This window comes from Trichosurus vulpecula, chromosome 3 (genome assembly GCF_011100635.1).
Source record: "Trichosurus vulpecula isolate mTriVul1 chromosome 3, mTriVul1.pri, whole genome shotgun sequence".
Classification (NCBI taxonomy): Eukaryota; Metazoa; Chordata; class Mammalia; order Diprotodontia; family Phalangeridae; genus Trichosurus; species Trichosurus vulpecula.
In genome coordinates this window covers 276243472-276260209 of record NC_050575.1, presented here as the reverse complement: position 1 = coordinate 276260209, position 16738 = coordinate 276243472, and the positions used below count along the sequence as shown (strand labels likewise).

At 37.9% G+C, this 16738-nt stretch overlaps 2 protein-coding genes and 1 non-coding gene across 3 annotated transcripts in view; all 3 read right to left on the bottom strand.

Annotated features, from left to right (window-relative positions):
* KAT14 (lysine acetyltransferase 14) overlaps positions 1-12656 on the bottom strand; it is a 39562-nt gene extending 26906 nt beyond the window's left edge. The window contains exons 1-4 of the mRNA XM_036750164.1: positions 12386-12656; positions 11158-11276; positions 4843-4964; positions 868-1049 (exon numbers count right to left, since the gene is read on the bottom strand). Coding sequence (XP_036606059.1) covers positions 868-1049; positions 4843-4964; positions 11158-11276; positions 12386-12644 — 682 coding nt within the window. The 5' untranslated portion in view covers positions 12645-12656. The remainder of the gene's footprint in view (positions 1-867; positions 1050-4842; positions 4965-11157; positions 11277-12385) is intronic.
* Positions 7803-8041, bottom strand: LOC118845192. Its single transcript, XR_005010057.1, has one exon. It is a non-coding gene; the product is annotated as a small nucleolar RNA SNORD17 (small nucleolar RNA).
* A 282-nt stretch (positions 12657-12938) lies between the features above and the next one.
* On the bottom strand, positions 12939-16001 carry LOC118842873 (protein PET117 homolog, mitochondrial). The gene is made up of 2 exons (XM_036750165.1): positions 15787-16001; positions 12939-13110 (listed from the first exon to the last, which is right to left on the bottom strand). Exons 1-2 carry the CDS (start codon positions 15880-15882, stop codon positions 12961-12963), a joined length of 246 nt encoding a protein of 81 aa, XP_036606060.1. The 5' UTR covers positions 15883-16001; the 3' UTR covers positions 12939-12960.
* Between the last annotated feature and the right edge of the window lie 737 nt (positions 16002-16738).

Sequence of the window (16738 nt, the reverse complement as noted above, 5' to 3'; positions counted from 1 at the left end):
AAAAACAATAAATATGTAACCACTCATTTACCATTTATATATCTAAACTCTTCATTGACTAAGCTGTTTCGCTTGGTTTCAACTCCAAGAACATTAGGCCTTCCCCAGATTTAAGCTCACCACCTGAAGTCTCATTATTTTGGAAACAGGTTCAGCTTTCAGAATCCATACCTCCCAACTACCTTCACTGCCTGTTCCTCAGATTAGAGGACTGGAGGGCAGAAGAATAAACTCCTCCCAAGACATCCTGTTATACAGAGGGCTTCCAAGAAACTTCATTTACCACAAGCTGCTCTGCTCCATCTGACTCTCAAGAACCCAAGCCCTGGAGTGGGGTACACTCTGGCATCCCCCTCCCCCCCCTCCTTTTCAGCTTCCTTTTTTATGCAGCCTTTCCTATTTCAACAGTATGCTCCTTGAGGACAGGGACAGTCTTTCTTTCTCAGATTGGTACCCTCATTCCAATTTATATGCCCAACACAGAGCTTAACAAATGTGTATTGAGGGTCACTCAAACAAGCATTCAACTTTAGATCCTTTGGCTACTCATTCAGCTACGTGCTTAGTACAATGCTTTTATACTCAGAAGACACTCAATGACGCCAATGATGCTAAAATAAGGCTTTTTAATGTCTCCAAAGTGCGGATTTAAAAAGTCAAAGATACTGAGAAATCAGATTTTGAGCAAGAAATTTTCAAATACTTGAAAGAAATTACAAAACAGGCACTTGAACATACCAATACAGTAGCTTCCATTGACAAAAACTAGCTATTCCAGTTAAAAATAGGCTCTTATCTTTAGGATCTCCTATCTTTAAACTTGGTTGACTTCGGCTTGCCTGGCACTTCTTGTACTGTTCCAGATACCTTTTACTTTCAGAGCAGAAGCAGACAATTTCTCTCCTTCAGGTTTCATTGTCGGGGGCTTGTTATGAACAAGTTTCCACCATCCTGGTTCTCCAAATTCCTGAGCACCTGAGCGGAAAAACACTGGGCTCCCCACACTAAGGCAACCTGCTACTGTGCTCCACCAGGTGGAAGTCTTTTTCCTAAAAGAAAGGACAAAGCATATTTAAAATCATCAATTATTTGGTTTTCTAATTGACAACTATTTTTAGGTGCATATAACCATATTTCCTGTATATTTCAGCAAATTTGACTTTCTGACAGTCAATGTTTATTTTAAGAAGCATTACTGAGATGTTCAAAGAATTGAAATTTTAATTCATTTAAAGGTATTAAAAATATATGTGATATTGCACAGATGTCAAGAAATTAAACAGGTGTTATAACTCTACTTCTAAAAGCTTGGGAATCAGTGGCATAGAAAGTTCTTTTGCCCTACCAGTTCATTTTGCCTTAAGGCTTGTGCGTCTTTGAAAAACACCCATTACACAGGTTTTCAAGTACTGAAGCAGAACCAGAACTGCACAGCATGTACCACAAGCTCTGAGAGTTTAAACTTCAGGGAATTTATTGACTTCCAACTTCCATTTTGTGGAAAATTGTTATAGTTCTAAAGCATGACTGAAAAAGATTCTGTCTCAGGAGTCGTAAAATGTTAACTTATTTAATAGGGGAAAAAAAGAATCTTTCAAAGTGTGCATTGACAATATTATGAAAGAAGCGATCAAGAGAATTCTTTTATATTTTCTTTTTAAAATTTTCAATGTAAAGGCCATGGTCTGCTCTCCAGAGACTAAATTAGGAGATCCTCAAGAAAATTATCTTGCACAGTAATTGTATTCTACTAAATGGATAATACACCAAAGCAAGTTAAAGAAAAGAGGCAGAGAATTGGGGTAAAGAAAAATGGTTATTTAGAAACTCTAGAACTAATCAGAAAATGCAAAAAGGTTATTTTTCTCAATGAATATGAGAAGTATTTGAGATAAGAATTCCCCTCTGCATTTTCCTCTCTTCTTTCCCCTTTCCTACCCTTCAAAGTCCAAATGAGTAGAAGAGAAAAAAGTTTAGGAAATACTTCTAGTTATATTCCCACTCTCTCTGAAACCCTCATATACACCAGGGTCTGGATGTAAAAATGAAATAAATCCAGTTCCTCTTCTAAAAACACCTTTTAGTGTTCTGTGACACCATGGGAAAAAGAGTCAGACACTGATATCTTTAATACAGATTAGAAAAGACTCAAAGATTTGTACCTCAATCTTTCAGGATAAGAGATTAGGAAGTGTTTGGTGAGCATAACCCCACATTTCTTCTTATTTTCTCAGGTGTCTAATACATGTAGGTTGAGTTAATAGGAAATAATATGGAGAAGTAAACTTTTTTGTTTCTACCACAAAGCATGGAGGATCACTTCTCCACTTCTAAGGAAAAGGGAGGCCCCAAAGAGAAAATAACATGAAATTGTTTCTGAAACTGTTATTTGATAATGTTCATAGCACTGAAAAACAATTAGCAAATTCATTAATTATACTATGTACTATCAAGGATATCTACATATAAACCTTTTTCTGTCATCATAGCACACAATATTTTACTGAAACTAACACCCTGGCATAAACAAATTTTAAAATGTTTTCCCATAGTAGGAACATTAGCCAGGTTATGGTGTTTTGTCATGAATCTCTTAAGACACACACAATGTACTTCCATATTCTGTGTGTAATTAAAAAATATACTTTTTTAGAAACAGACATGTTCAAATTATATATAGAAACTTAGAAAATGAAACTGTTACTAGTCAAGTTTTCACTTTCTATAATCTGTATATATACTGATAAAATCACAGGTCTAGTAAAAAAAAAATAAAGTTTTTAAAGTCTGGAGCTAAAAAAATCTCTCACATACCCTGTACAATCTTCCTAAGTGTACTTTCAAATTTTAATTATTTAGGTTCTAAGTATTCTATAAGCAATTCATAAATTTCATTTAAAAGCAACTTAAGACAACATTCTTATTTCAGATCCTGTGACAAAGGAAAAATTATTCCCAGACACTATCATATAGCTACAAAAGATCACAATGCATTTCAGCTGTGAAGTAAATTTAATTTGTCTCTGTAAAACATTTGCAGTTTTTAATCTTTCCTAAAATCTCAATTACTAAGACTTTTAAATTGTACAAGAATTTTATGAAGACCCTTTATACCAAGAAGTGACATCTCAAAAGAAGGTCAATTCAACAAGTATTTATTGAATGACTACTGTGTATGCTAAATACTGGGGATACACAAATCAAAAAATAGTCCCTGTTCTCAAGGAGCTAACAGTCTAATGGGGGAGAAAATATGCAAATACTATATACAAAAAAAGGATGAATAAAGGATATGTTAGAGATAGTATCAGAGGTAAGGCCGTAAGAGTAAGGACAACTGGGAAAGGTTTCTTATAGTGAGATTTTAGCAGACTTGAAAGTCGTAGCCAGGGTAAAGAGAAGGCAGCTGGAATGTCAGATTCAATGGCCAAAAAAAAAAACAAACAAAAAAAAACCCTAGAGCAGTAAAAAGAAAATAATGTCAGCTCTGAGCAGATGATTCTCCAAACAAAACCAGGTTGTTAACTCAGGGTTAACAAGGACAAACAAATGAGCAAATTCCATCAAATCAGACATTTTTACACAAAACAGACAAAAATTTGGCAAAACACACTTTTTACAAGAAGATACCATTCATAAGAAAAAAGCACCCATAAAATCCACAGAAACATTTCAAAGCTATAATTTCTTCATTTTCTTCTTTCCTGCCACACAACAAAGGTACATTAAAACAAGTTACATAAAAAATGCCAAATCATTCTAACACCAAGGCAATAGGCCTCCCTTCTAATGAATAGAGCTCTTTGTGTTGTCAACTCCTTTCTTAACACTAATAAATAAGCTGGGAACCAAAATGATCCCTATAATAAAAGAAGATGAAAATATTCTCTAACTTAACAATTTCTTTTATTACAAGGTCTCATAAGGTCACACACTACCTACCAGTGACTCACTCACTCCAAAGTGTTCTCAGCAACATCAACAAAACATGAAAATCTTTTTTTTTTTAAACTAAATCTATTTGGCAAACTTATTTCACTACCTTAGAGAAAACACACAAAAGACTATATTAAACAGGACAGCAGTTAATAAAAATATTGCTCTGACTTGATCAGAGCCTTTAGTCATATCTGTAGTTATTAAATTGTGCAAGATTTATTCATCTTATCCAAAACTTGATACACCATCTAATAAATTCAGAATCTTGAACAAAATTCAAACACAGGTAAGTAGATTTAATCAATTTCAATAGCATAGTAAAACATCACAAGGGCCCCATAAATTGACTGAATGAAGAAAGTTTAAGAAAAATATAGTTCAGTGGTAGTGACACTGTTAATATGAAAAAAACAATGAAACAAATATTTAGTATGCCTAACATGTACCCAGTAGGGAATATAAAAGAAGCATAAAGACTGCCTTCAAGGTACTTAGAATCTAGTTGAGCAATTAAAGTTTATACAAACACTACGTAAGTGCCAAAACGATAAATACAAGTAATTAAACAGTTGTAAGAATTTAAAGGAGTAAGAGTGATAGGACCCAACCTCGGGGAAAAAGCACATTTAATACTCTAGCTATCACCATCCTTTCCTATTCAGAAATTCACCATGGTTCCTTTAAGGGTTCCTCTGGAAAAATTCCCTGTTTTTTACCTGTTCTTCTAGCTCAATAAATGCTGTCAACAGGACTTTTAGGACCTACACTATAATAAACACAATAGTCAGTGTCAATCGCACACTAAGTATTATACCTCATTTGAGTGAATAGGTTAAGATAACAAATAAATCCAGAAGTATGGTTTGCCTTCTACAACTTGCAATTTCAAATAAACATTTTTACCTGTTTCCTAGTAAAAAGGTCCAATGTTTCTCAATAAAAGCACAAATATCTTCTTTCCATCTGAAATAACCTTGGCGTCCAGTTCCTTCCAGAGACAAATTATACATTGCCAACATGACAACCTGGCACACAAATGAGTAAAAAAAAGGAGTGAAAAAGAACATAGGCTTTTAGAACTGCAAAGGAGCTGAGACATCATCTAATTCAATGCTCTTAAGGGGAGGAAACTGAGTTCCAGAGAAGTTAAATGATTTGCCCAAGGTCAGAGTAGTGTTAGGACCTAAATCCTGGTCTCATCTCCCCTCAAGCCCAATATTCTTTCCACTATGCGATACTATCTCTTTTCAAAGAAATTTGAAATCTTTAAAAAACATTTTAGCCAAATTTTTTGGATCTAAAGAAATACATCCTTTTTAACAGTTTGTGTCAGATCCCAAAAGGATTTCTATAAAGGTTATTTCGAGAATATCACATCACAATTAACCAGCAGTGCATAATCATCCACAAAATTAAGTAACCACTGTTACCAAACAGCATGCTCAACAGGAAGATCTGTTGATGCACTCCTTACAAACTAGCTCTTTAAATGTGATGCTCCAAATAATCTAATTTCAACTTTCTTTGCCTTCTATAATTTCTCTATGCAAGTATATCTGTTGTACACTAGGTCTTGCTCTTAGGATCTCAAAATTCTTAAGAAAATAAAACTGGATCCCAATTTCATAGATCTTAGGTTTAGAGCAGGAAGAGACCTTAGAGACCACTGAGTTCAACCCCTCCTTTGATAGATGAGTAAGAAGGGTGAGACTAAGTGACTTGCCCGGGGCCAGACAAAGAGAATTACAACTCAGACCTTCCCCCATTCTCTCCAGTGGGCCACCTAGCTGCCCAATCCAATATTCCATCCACTACAGTAAGCTGCCAACCCTATCCAACCCCCAGAAAAGTGCAAGACAAATATTTCATTTCTATGGTATATTCAAGCTATAGCCTAGCGCACTGCTATGCACCTAACAGCTGTTTAATAAATTATTTTAAAGAAATTAAATTGAATTCTTCCTGTCTCTACCCAAGGCCCTGTCATTATCCTACTCACTTCAGCCCCACTTCCTTTATACATGCCATTCCCCATGTTTCAACGAACTCCTCCCCTTCCCAACTCTGAATTTCCATCCATTGAAGTCCCTTATGACCTCTAATAACCACCAAGTTTGACTTTCTTTGTCACCAAAACCACAGCTTTTAACAATTTATTCCAAAAATAATCTGTCTTCAAATTTCTCATGACACATCGTGTGGTCCTTTCCTTTGCCTGATAACATTTATATGCTATCTTAATAATATTAGCATCTAATATGTGTCAGGCACTATGCTAAGTGCTTTACAAATATTATCTCATTTGATCCTCTAAACAACCCTGAGGGGTAGTTGTTATTATGATCCCCATTTCACAGTTGGAGAAACTGAGGCAAACAGAGGTTAAATGGCTTGCCCAGATTCACACAGCTAGTAAGTGGATTTGAATTTAGATCTTCCTGACTCTAGTCTAGGCCCAGGCCTTCAACCACTGTCACCTAGCTTGTGTATATCATAGTCATTTGCGTAAATTAAAATGTGAACTTCTTAAGAACAATATTTGCTGTCTTGAGAATAGTACTGGTACCTTACACATAATAAAGGAGTTTTTTGTTTAACCAAATCACCTACCCTGTGCAGGATAGTATCCTAGGAGATGGACAAAAAGCAAATTTTACATAACAGATAATACCTGGTCTCATGGGACTTATTTTATAACACAGAAACTATAATATAAAATGATACATATGGTTACAGAAATGTAAGCATAGTAGAAGAAAAGGTTATTACTAACTGAAGGAGGAGGAATCAGGGAAGGCTAAAGAAGCACCACTGGCCACTCAGACCAGTTCAATTTTTTTGTTTTTTTTTTTGTTGTTGTTTTTTTCAGGGGGAGGGCAGGGCAATTGGGGTTAAGTGACTTCCCCAAGGTCACACAGCTAGTAAGTGTGTCAAGTGTCTGAGGCCACATTTGAACTCAGGACCTCCTGAGTCCAGGGCCGGTGCTCTACTCACTGGGCCACCTAGCAGCCCTTCAGTTCAATTTTTTTAAGAATAAAGAAAATAACTGACTTTTATATAGCACCTTAAATTTTCCAAAGAGCTTTATCTAATTTGATCATCATAGCAATCCTTTAGGGCAGATAGAAGTATCATTCTCTTCTCTTCACACCATTATATCCCACCAACCCCCAAAGCCTCATCCACAAAACCACCATGTATTTATTTTGTACATACTCTTATGTATAGTTGCTTTCTTTCTCCTATAAAATATAAGCTCCTTGAAGGCAAAGATTATTTAATTTATACCACTGCGTTCCTAGACCCTTTACTAATACTTATTTGGTTAGCTGCTTGATTTTACAGAAGAAGCAACTCAAGGTGAGAGAATTTAAGCAATCTGGCTTATCATCACAGTGTGATTAGTAACAGATCTTAGTCGACTACATTCAGCATTCTTTTCACTCTAGCATCTTGCCTCTTTATTTTGTATAAACAAGAATAACTTATCAAAATTAATTTGATGGAATTATTTTTTTACTGCTTTTCTTTACTTTGTTTTTCTTTTCAATTATAGGATCACAGAACAGACATTAGAAATTATCTAGTTAAAACTAAGGCCCTCCAAGAACTTACTCTAATTAGAAATTGGGTCTTCTAGCTCCTAGTCTAGCACGATTTACACTGTACCAAACGAATACTCCAACTTTCTGCCTACTCCTTACGTACTTATAACTTATGGCATCTACAGACAAAGCATAAGCCCGATGATGGCACAGATGACCAAAAGAGGTTTCTCACCCATATATAAGGAGAGGTTCTCAAAGGACTCACAACTCAGATGTAGGGTCCTTATCAAAGAAATAGCTTAAAGGGTGCAGCATGTGATCAGACACCAGTCATTCGTCTTGGGTAGGACCCTAAACATATAGGGTTCCACCCCTGCTGACACCATCCCTTCCTACTTGACCACCACACACACCTGCCAAGTGCAGCAGAACGCTGCAAGCCTGGAGGGCATCTGGAGGTTACATAACTCAGAGTTCCTAGAACAGGAGCTGAGAGCTGCAGGAAGGGCAGAGCAGCACACTCAGAGAATGGATAAACTTCATCATCATTTCACATATGCTGCAAGCCAAGGACACAAATCCAAGTATGGAACAGGAAAGAACAATTGAAAGACAAAATAGATGTCTTGAACCGCTTCAAAAAATATATTATCAGCTAAGAGTTCCTGCAACTATCCAAATAAATCAGATATCAAAGCTACACTGCTGAGACTTTAATGGTAAGGAGGGAAAAAATTTCTACTATGACTTTCACCTAGCTATGCTAGCCAAAATGCCCCCAGAGTACACAATTTAATAGTTTCAGCTCAAGGTCTTCTCCAAATCCAAAGTAGTATTCTTTCTCCTATAGCACTTTGTCTCTCCTATGTGCTATTATATCAGCGAAAGCTAAAACAAAAGGACATGTGAGGGACTCTTTTTACATTAAAACAGTTAGTTACTATTTCAACCTCCAGAGAAGGTACACATCTAGCTTAGAAGGACAGATCAGTTGTGCTTCTTTCTATTGCCTATAATACCTTCAGTAAGTCACTTAACCATTCTCTAGAGTTTCTGCATCAATACAAGATGGGAATAAACTAGATCTTTAAGGCTCCTTCCAGTTCTACATTCTAAAATATTGCAAACATAGAATTGAAATTGTTGTTGTTTTCTCTTTTTAAAAGAAAATACAATGTCCTGCTGCAAAGTTTCAATAAAGGATTTAATAGTAGGATTTTGAAAATTTGGATTAAAGTGTGGCACAACTCAGGCAGGCAGAAAGGAGTTGCAAACTACATCTTTGGTGGGACTACCTACATCAGTGAGATCATGCATCCATATAAGATATTGGTTTTCTTAGTTGTCTACACTTTCCTAGGGCAACTACAACGTACAATACTGGATAAATAGCATATTTACCACATAAGAATTTAACTAATCATGTAATCATAGTTATAACATATTGTAGGCTACTGTATTTCTTTATTCTTCCAATTTTTTTCCCTAGAACAATAAATTTGTTTTTTGAATGACAGTGAGAGAAATACCAACCCTACTTTTCATTAAAATTACAAGATCGTATTTACATGAGAAAAGAATCTTTTTAGGCGTCTCTCATGAATCTCCAAATTGAAGTGCTCACATTTTTAAGAGCATACATTTTACATACGTCAATCAATTAACATTTATTAAGAACCTATTAAACATCAGGCAGAGCTAAGCACTAAGGTTACAAAAAGAGGCAAAAGACAGCCCTGGCCTTCAAGGAGCTCACAACCTAATGGGGGAGACAACAAACAAATGTATACAACAAGCTATATACAGAATAAAGACAAAATAATTAACAGAGAGAAGGCACTAGAATTAAGAGGACCTAGGAAAGGCTTCCTGCAGAAGACGGGATTTTAGTTCGGAAAAGAAGCTGAGAGATGAATTGTTTTTCACCTGCAACAAGGAGCTAGTGTTACTGGATTGAAGGGTATGTGTCAGGGAGTAGGTAGGAGGGTGCTAGATTATGAAGCGCTCTGAATGCCATTAAGACATTGTATTGGGGGGGGGGGGGGCATTGACAGGGAGCCACAGGTGTTTATTAGTAGGGAGGTGACATGGTCAGATTTGCATTTTAGGAAAATCTCTTTAGTGGCTGAATAGAGGATGGATTGGAACAGGGAGTGAGAAGGTAGGCAGATTCACCAGCAAGTTATTGCAATGTCCAAGGTCAGAGGTGATAAGGGCCCGCACCAGAGTCGTGGCAGTGTCTGAAGAGATAGGGTACACATATCTGAGAGATATTACAAAGGAGAAATCCACAGACCTTGGATATTGAGGTGGTGGGGAGTGAGGGATCCAGATAACTCCTAGGTTATAAGAATGACTAACCAGGAGGATGGTGTTACCCTCTACAGTTATATAAAAGGTTGGGGGGGTGGGTAATGAGTTCTGCTTTGGACATGTTGAGTTTAAGACGTCTACTGGACATCCAGTTTGAGATGTGTGAAAGGCAGTTGGAAATGCAAGAGTGAAGGTCAGCCAAAAGGTTGAAGCAAAATGGGTGGATGTGGGAATCATAATCACCACCACTGAGGTGGTAATTAAATCCATAGGAGCTGAAGAGGTCACCAAGTAATAAAAGTAGTATAGAGGAAGGAGAGGAACTAGAACAGAACCCTGGGGGGCACACCTGTGGTTAGAGGGCACATTTGGAACAGGATCCAGAAAAGGTGACTCATAGTGGTTAAATAGGTAGAAGGAAAAACAGGAGTCTTGTCCAGAAAACCTCAAAAAAAAAAAACAGTATGAAGGAAGAGGGGTGTGATGAACAATGTCAAGCTGCAGAGGTCAAGGAGAATAAAGATTTCAAAAAGTGACTGGATTTGGCATCCGATTGCTGGTAAATGTGGAGGGAGCAGTTTCAGTGGAATGTTAAGGTAGCAAGTTGGATTGTGAAAGCATAGGCAGATAGAGATAGGAAGATGGTTAACAGCAATGGAAGGATAAAGTAAGGGGGTTTTTAGGACGGGGTACACACGGGCATCTTTGTAGGAAATGAGGGATAAGCAGGGAAGAGAAAAAATAAGTGACCACTTGGGGATGGACAGAGGGGGCCATCAGTTGGAGACAGGATGCAATGGAATCACTTAAACGCATAGAAGAAGCCCTGGTAAGGACTAAGGTCACCTCAACATGTGAGTCAGGGGTGAAGGAGAAGATGGTGGTAGAAGAACATGAGTCACTTGCAATGAGAAAAAAGGGAAAAGAGAAAGTTCAGGATGAATGGTTTCATTTTTTTTCCAGTAAAATAAGAGGCAAAGCTCTGGGGGGGAGGGGGGGGGGAGGAGAGCAGGGGGGAGCCATGGGAAGCTTGGGGGGTGAAAAGGTTTGTAAAATCCACTGTGGAAACAGTAAGACATTAAATACAGTTCTTTTCAAAGCAAAAAGATCATAGTATCATAGGATTTAAACGTGAAAGGAACTTAAGAGATGAACTAGTTCAACCCTTTCATTTTCTAGGACAAGACAGGTAGAACTGTTAAAGATACCCATGTTTTACCATTTTTATAATGAAACAACTCCAAAATTCCTTAAGTAAATTTCTTCAATTACCTAGAATTCTTTCTTTTAATATTATTTCCATAATAGAACCAAATTTTCATATTTACTGTCATCCTTCTGTAATATTTTTACTCACTTGTTGCCATGTCAGTCTCAGCCTTTCAAATTGCTCTTTACCATCCTCTGAACAATCTGAACAAGTAAATCTAAAAAAGTTATCACCTTTGAGGTAACTGAGCTGTTCCCTCAGCTGACCTAAAACAAAGTAAAAGACAAACAAAACCAGATTTTAGTTTTTCAACATAAATACAGCAAGAAAATCAAGTGCCACTTGATGAGTTCAATTTTTCCTACTTTGTTCCTTTGATCTTATCTAAACTTTTCCAGTGATAGAAGGATTCCCTATGACACCAACCTTTCACCTTGAAACTTTTTCATTGTTGTGTGCAAGGAAAAAATTGTGGTTAAGGGAAAAAAGGGTGACAAGAAGATATGTTATCTCCTTCTCCCTTCAATGATCTGTCACTGCAATAGTCTTATCCTCAAAACTTCTATATACCTTTACTGATTCCTCCTAACACAGACTAGTGGAAAAGAGATAAATGGCAAATTAAGCAAAGTTTTCAAGACAAAAATGTTTGAAGTTATTTGCACAAAAAAGATAAAATCCATTTTAACAAATACCATTATATCCAGTTCTACAGGAATAAACTACTTCAATATTCTAGCAAATGATGAATCACTGTACAACTTTTTAAAAATTCTATTAAACAAAAAGTCCTGTATAAAAAAGAACTTATTTCTATTCAATGTAAAATATTCCTAAAAATAATTTTGCTCAAGCTTTTGAAGTAGAAATATATAGGTAATTTGATTTTCATGTGGCCTCAAAGGATGACAGCAACAAGGTTAAGATTACAGTAATAATTAGTTAAGGGGAAAAGGCCAAAATACATTTAGTTTTGGCAAAACACAAGACAACCCCACTTCCCAAACTGAACCTACAAACAATATACCCCTGAGTATTTCAGATTTTGACTTTTGCTATACTACTCTAAAGTCCAACAGAAGAATACCTAGCTCCCTATTAGAATATATAGCTAATTACTTAATAAAGTGTGATGTTTGATTTGTGAAATAATTGCTACCAAAAGATTCAATAATAGATTTAACTACTTTAGCAACAAGGAAAAGTAACACTAAGATATTACTTGAACCTATATTACTTATCAAAAGTCTCCTTGAAAATTATTAAGTTCAATTTAGTCAATGAAATTAATATCAGTAAGATTTTCATTTAGTTTTCAATTAATAGTAAGCTTTAGAAAAGAAAACGAATTAAACAAAAAATAAAGGATTCTTACTGGCTGATATCCATTTTTGGCATTTATCACAGAAGTAAGATAGTTGTTCTTCCATCCATGACACATCCCCTTCATCACTATTCAGTGAATCTCCACTTTGATCATGAGATAAATCCACTGAGCCTTGATCCTCAGATTCAACAATCAGGAGGGTTTCACCTTCCACTTCACCTTCCTCCAGACCTTCAGAGGTGGATGTTCTTGTAGCATCATCATCATGACGACTCATCAGCCCACTAATGTGGACATTATTATCCATCCTTTCTTGCCAGGAAGATTATTTTTTTTCAATGACAACCCTAGGGTATGGCTACCCAGTTAATATTGTTCATAACAGATAAAAAGGGGTTGTCTTTAAAAAGTGAATGATCACAATTAAAATCACTTAAATAGAAGGAATTTTTATAGCAGTTTTAAACTTAAGTGATATAAACCACTGTTCTTTTATTTAAATGTTTAAAGGGCAGAAAAAATTATACTGGTGGAAGCAATCACTTAACTTATGCCATTACATAGCTAAACAAAAAAATTCCAAAACAATCCAAACCTGTTTCATTAGTATTTCACTTCAAAACTCATGTTTTTTGAGAACCTTTTGCCAATAACATCTTCTCTCTTTCTACTTCAAGATGCTTAGTCAAAATAATCTGTTCTTCCAAAAGACGAACATTTTCTTTTTTCCGATTTTGCCTCTCTATATCTCTGAGCACTCCATCTCGAAGCCTCTAAAACACAAAGAACAAACTTAAGTAACACCCTCAACACGATTCTCACCCACTAGTATTAGTACAAGGAAAAAAGTGTCGCCAAGATGCACTTCAGACTTCCAAATTTCTAAGTACAAATCCAAACAGTGTTTGTTTTAATTCACCTAACTACAAATATGCAATACAGGATACTTTTAAATAAACATGATATAAATCTTGTGTTTTAACAAACACAACTACACATATTTTAACAAAACATTTTGGGGGGTGCGGGGGGGGGGGGAAGGGCAATTGGGGTTAAATGACTTGCCCAAGGTCACACAGCTAGTAAGCGTTATCAAGTGTCTGAGGCCGCATTTGAACTCAGGTCCTCCTGACTTCAGGGCACTGCCCCCAACAAAACATTTTCATAATATTCCTGGAAAACCTCTGAAGGTTTAAGAATCAACTTAAGGTAAAGAATAAGGCTACCTAGAATTTTTTTTTTTAAGATCTAGCAATTTAGGAAGCACAGTGCTTTCACTATAGCTTAAAATTACAATGACTGGGTACCAAGAATTCAGTTATCATAAATTATCCTCACTCATTAATAAACAAGAATTGGGAAAAAGAACATATTTTTATTTATTACAACAATCAAGCATAGTAAAATCTCCTTCAGGTGAAATTGTTGAAAAAAGGCAACGTGTAAAAATTATGTAAGAAATAAAGAATATCAAAAATAACCTCTCCCCCCAAAAGGTGACTACTATATTTAGAAAAAGAACACCAGATAACTCCATAAAATTCATCACTAGTAATTGCTTTGTTAATCAAATGAAGAGAAAATTACAAGCTTCAGTATTTGAAAACAGCTCATATATAATCAAACAAGTATTTATTCAGCACCTATCACTAGCCAAGCACTACGCTAGGCGTTGGGAATACAAAGAATAAAACTATTCCAACTCTCAAGAAGCTTACAACAGAAGACACAAGTGTATATATTATATATGCATACACACATATACTCGTATATAATGTGTTCTCTAGAAACATTAAATATATGTATAAAGCATGTTTTTTACATATACATATGTATAAATATGTGCCATGTACATACAGAAATACAGAACAGTTAAGAGTACCTTGGGAAGGATACTAGCAGTTGTGGATTAGTAAGAGGAGAATAGACTGTTAGTAAGCATTCCTTCAGTCATTCACTCATCAAGCCAATACTGAAAAATTACTGAATGCCTCAAGTTATCTCACACATACTTACCTATTTAAATACCATACCCCTTTGTAGAACATTAATTACCTCCTTTAAGGCAAAACGTGGTTTCCATCGTCTTTGTATTCTCAATGGTTAGTACAGTTCCTGACATAGTAGGTGCTTAGTAAATTTTTAATGGATTGGATTGTTAAATCCGGAGAAAGCTCTCTGCCTTAGGCCCTTCATATTTTAGAAGATTGAACACTCTTGAGATTATGCCACTGGAGGATTTGCTAAAGATACTGAGTCTGGAAAAGAGGGGCCCTGGGGAAAATGAGAGCAGTTTCCATGTATTTGAAGGACTGCTCACGAGAAAGAGGGATTGGATTTGTTCTTTTTGGTGAGAAGCAAAGGATGGGAGTCCGAAGGAAGCCACCATAAGCGTGATAAATCTGCATGGAGGGCAGGGAGGCGGCACAGCTTCCGGGAGTGCCAATCTGGCTGCAGATACTTACTAGCTGGGTGCTCCTGGGGCCACGTGACATAACAGCTAGCCCATAGGGCACGACAAAGTTCGTGAAAGTCTTTACATTTTTATCTTATTTGATCCTCACAGCCTGGTGAGGTAGGAGCTGCTATTATCTCCATTTTATAGATGAGGAAACTGAGGCTGGTTAAGTTTAAGGGACTTGCCCAATGTTAGTTATACCTCTACTAAGCGTGTGAGACGAGATTCAAACTCGGATCTTCCTGTCTAGCACTCGGGCCACTGCTCCACTTAGCTAAAACGTAATAATAAATAGTAAGTTACGTAGTTATAATTAATTGTAGCAGCTGGCGTTAACATAAACACTCAAGGTTTACAAAACACTTTACGACATTTATAAGAACCTCACAACACAGAGGTAGGCGCTGTTATCATCCCTTTTTACAGATGAAGAAACTGAGGCAGGCAGAATCGGCCCGCGCACAGGCTAACTAGCGTGAGGCCGAATTTGGATTCGGGTCTTCCCGATTCCAGGTGCTATCCGCGGGTATACCCTGAGTTTGGGGAGCTTACCGCCCAGAAAGGGGACGAGACACAAACACACGTAACAGGACTCACGTTCATATAGCGTTTGGGGTGTTTCAGGCCCATTCTTTACACCAAACCCCCGGACTGGTAATACTAAGGCTCGCCCCATTTTGTAGCTGGGTAAGCGGAGATTCGGAGAACAAAGAGACACAACGTCGGCGGTAAAACCTCACTGCGGACGGCTGGGCTTTCGGTGCGCGAGAGCGCGGGCGAAAAGGCTGCTGCAGCGCTGAGCCCACCCGGAGAGGAAAAGGAAGTAAAAGTGGCGGGCCCGAGCGAGGTCAGCCCGGGAGGCGGGGCCCTGGAGCGCGCAGCCGCCTAGTACCCGCGGACCGCGTGCTGGGAACGTCCTGAGACACCCCGCCCCTCCCAGGACTGGAGAAGGGGGGGAGGGGAAAACCGGGCTATATCACGTGGTCCTGACCTGTTGGTCCTGCTTCTGCCTAAGATGCACCCCGGCGACCGTGCCCACCGTGAGCACCACAGAGAGGCCCAGCACCACCTTGGAGCTCCTCGACATCCCTCCAGGGCAGCTGGCCGCGGAGAGGCGGCGGAAGCAGCCGTTCCCCCCACCAGCGAAGCACCGGACGACCAGAAAGCGGGAGCTGGGCTGCGGCGACGAGCAGGCACGACGGTGGCGAGCCCCTTCCGGCGTGCGCGTCCCCGGGCCTCCTTCAGGCTCAATCTCTCGAATGCCGAAAGTTCTCCCTCTCCCGCGCATTCCAGGCGCAAGCAATAGTAAGCTGAGAAATCGATCGCGCTTGCGTTTTTTTTTCTCTCTCGGTGTAGAGCGGTGTGTTCTGATTCTCTCTGGCCATGTGGTTGCAGCAGCCAAGGACCCTGCGACTCATCTTTCCTTTACCATACTCCCGCATCTGCTTCCGCTTTTCCGCCACATAAAGAACTCTAAAACTACCCCAGGGAGAAGCTTGGGGAAACTAAACAGGGACCCTTCTCGAAATTAGAGTTATGCGGCATGGAAATTGTATAAACACTTAAATTTGTAATTTTTTAAAGCAATGCACAAAGCTTGCGACCTTAGTAGGCAGCAGATGAAGCAAAGGTCCTCAGAGATCGAGTCTTCCTTCTAGCTTTTCTAAGGCGCATAATAAAGAGCCACGGGCTAATGGAAGATTTGCCATTTCACTCAGGGTAGGGAGACCCGGTTTAGACTTTGTCCGTGGTAGAGTTGGGGCCAATGTTCAGCTGTTGTTTTTTTTTGTTTTGTTTTGTTTTTTTCTTCTTCTGGGAGACCTAAAGCGTTGACTTTCCTTCCTTTTTCTTACTCACCATTGGCTGAGACTTCTCCATTCCACTTCAACAAATGAATGAATTTTTACAATGTTTTATTAAGCACTTAACTGTGCCACGTTTAC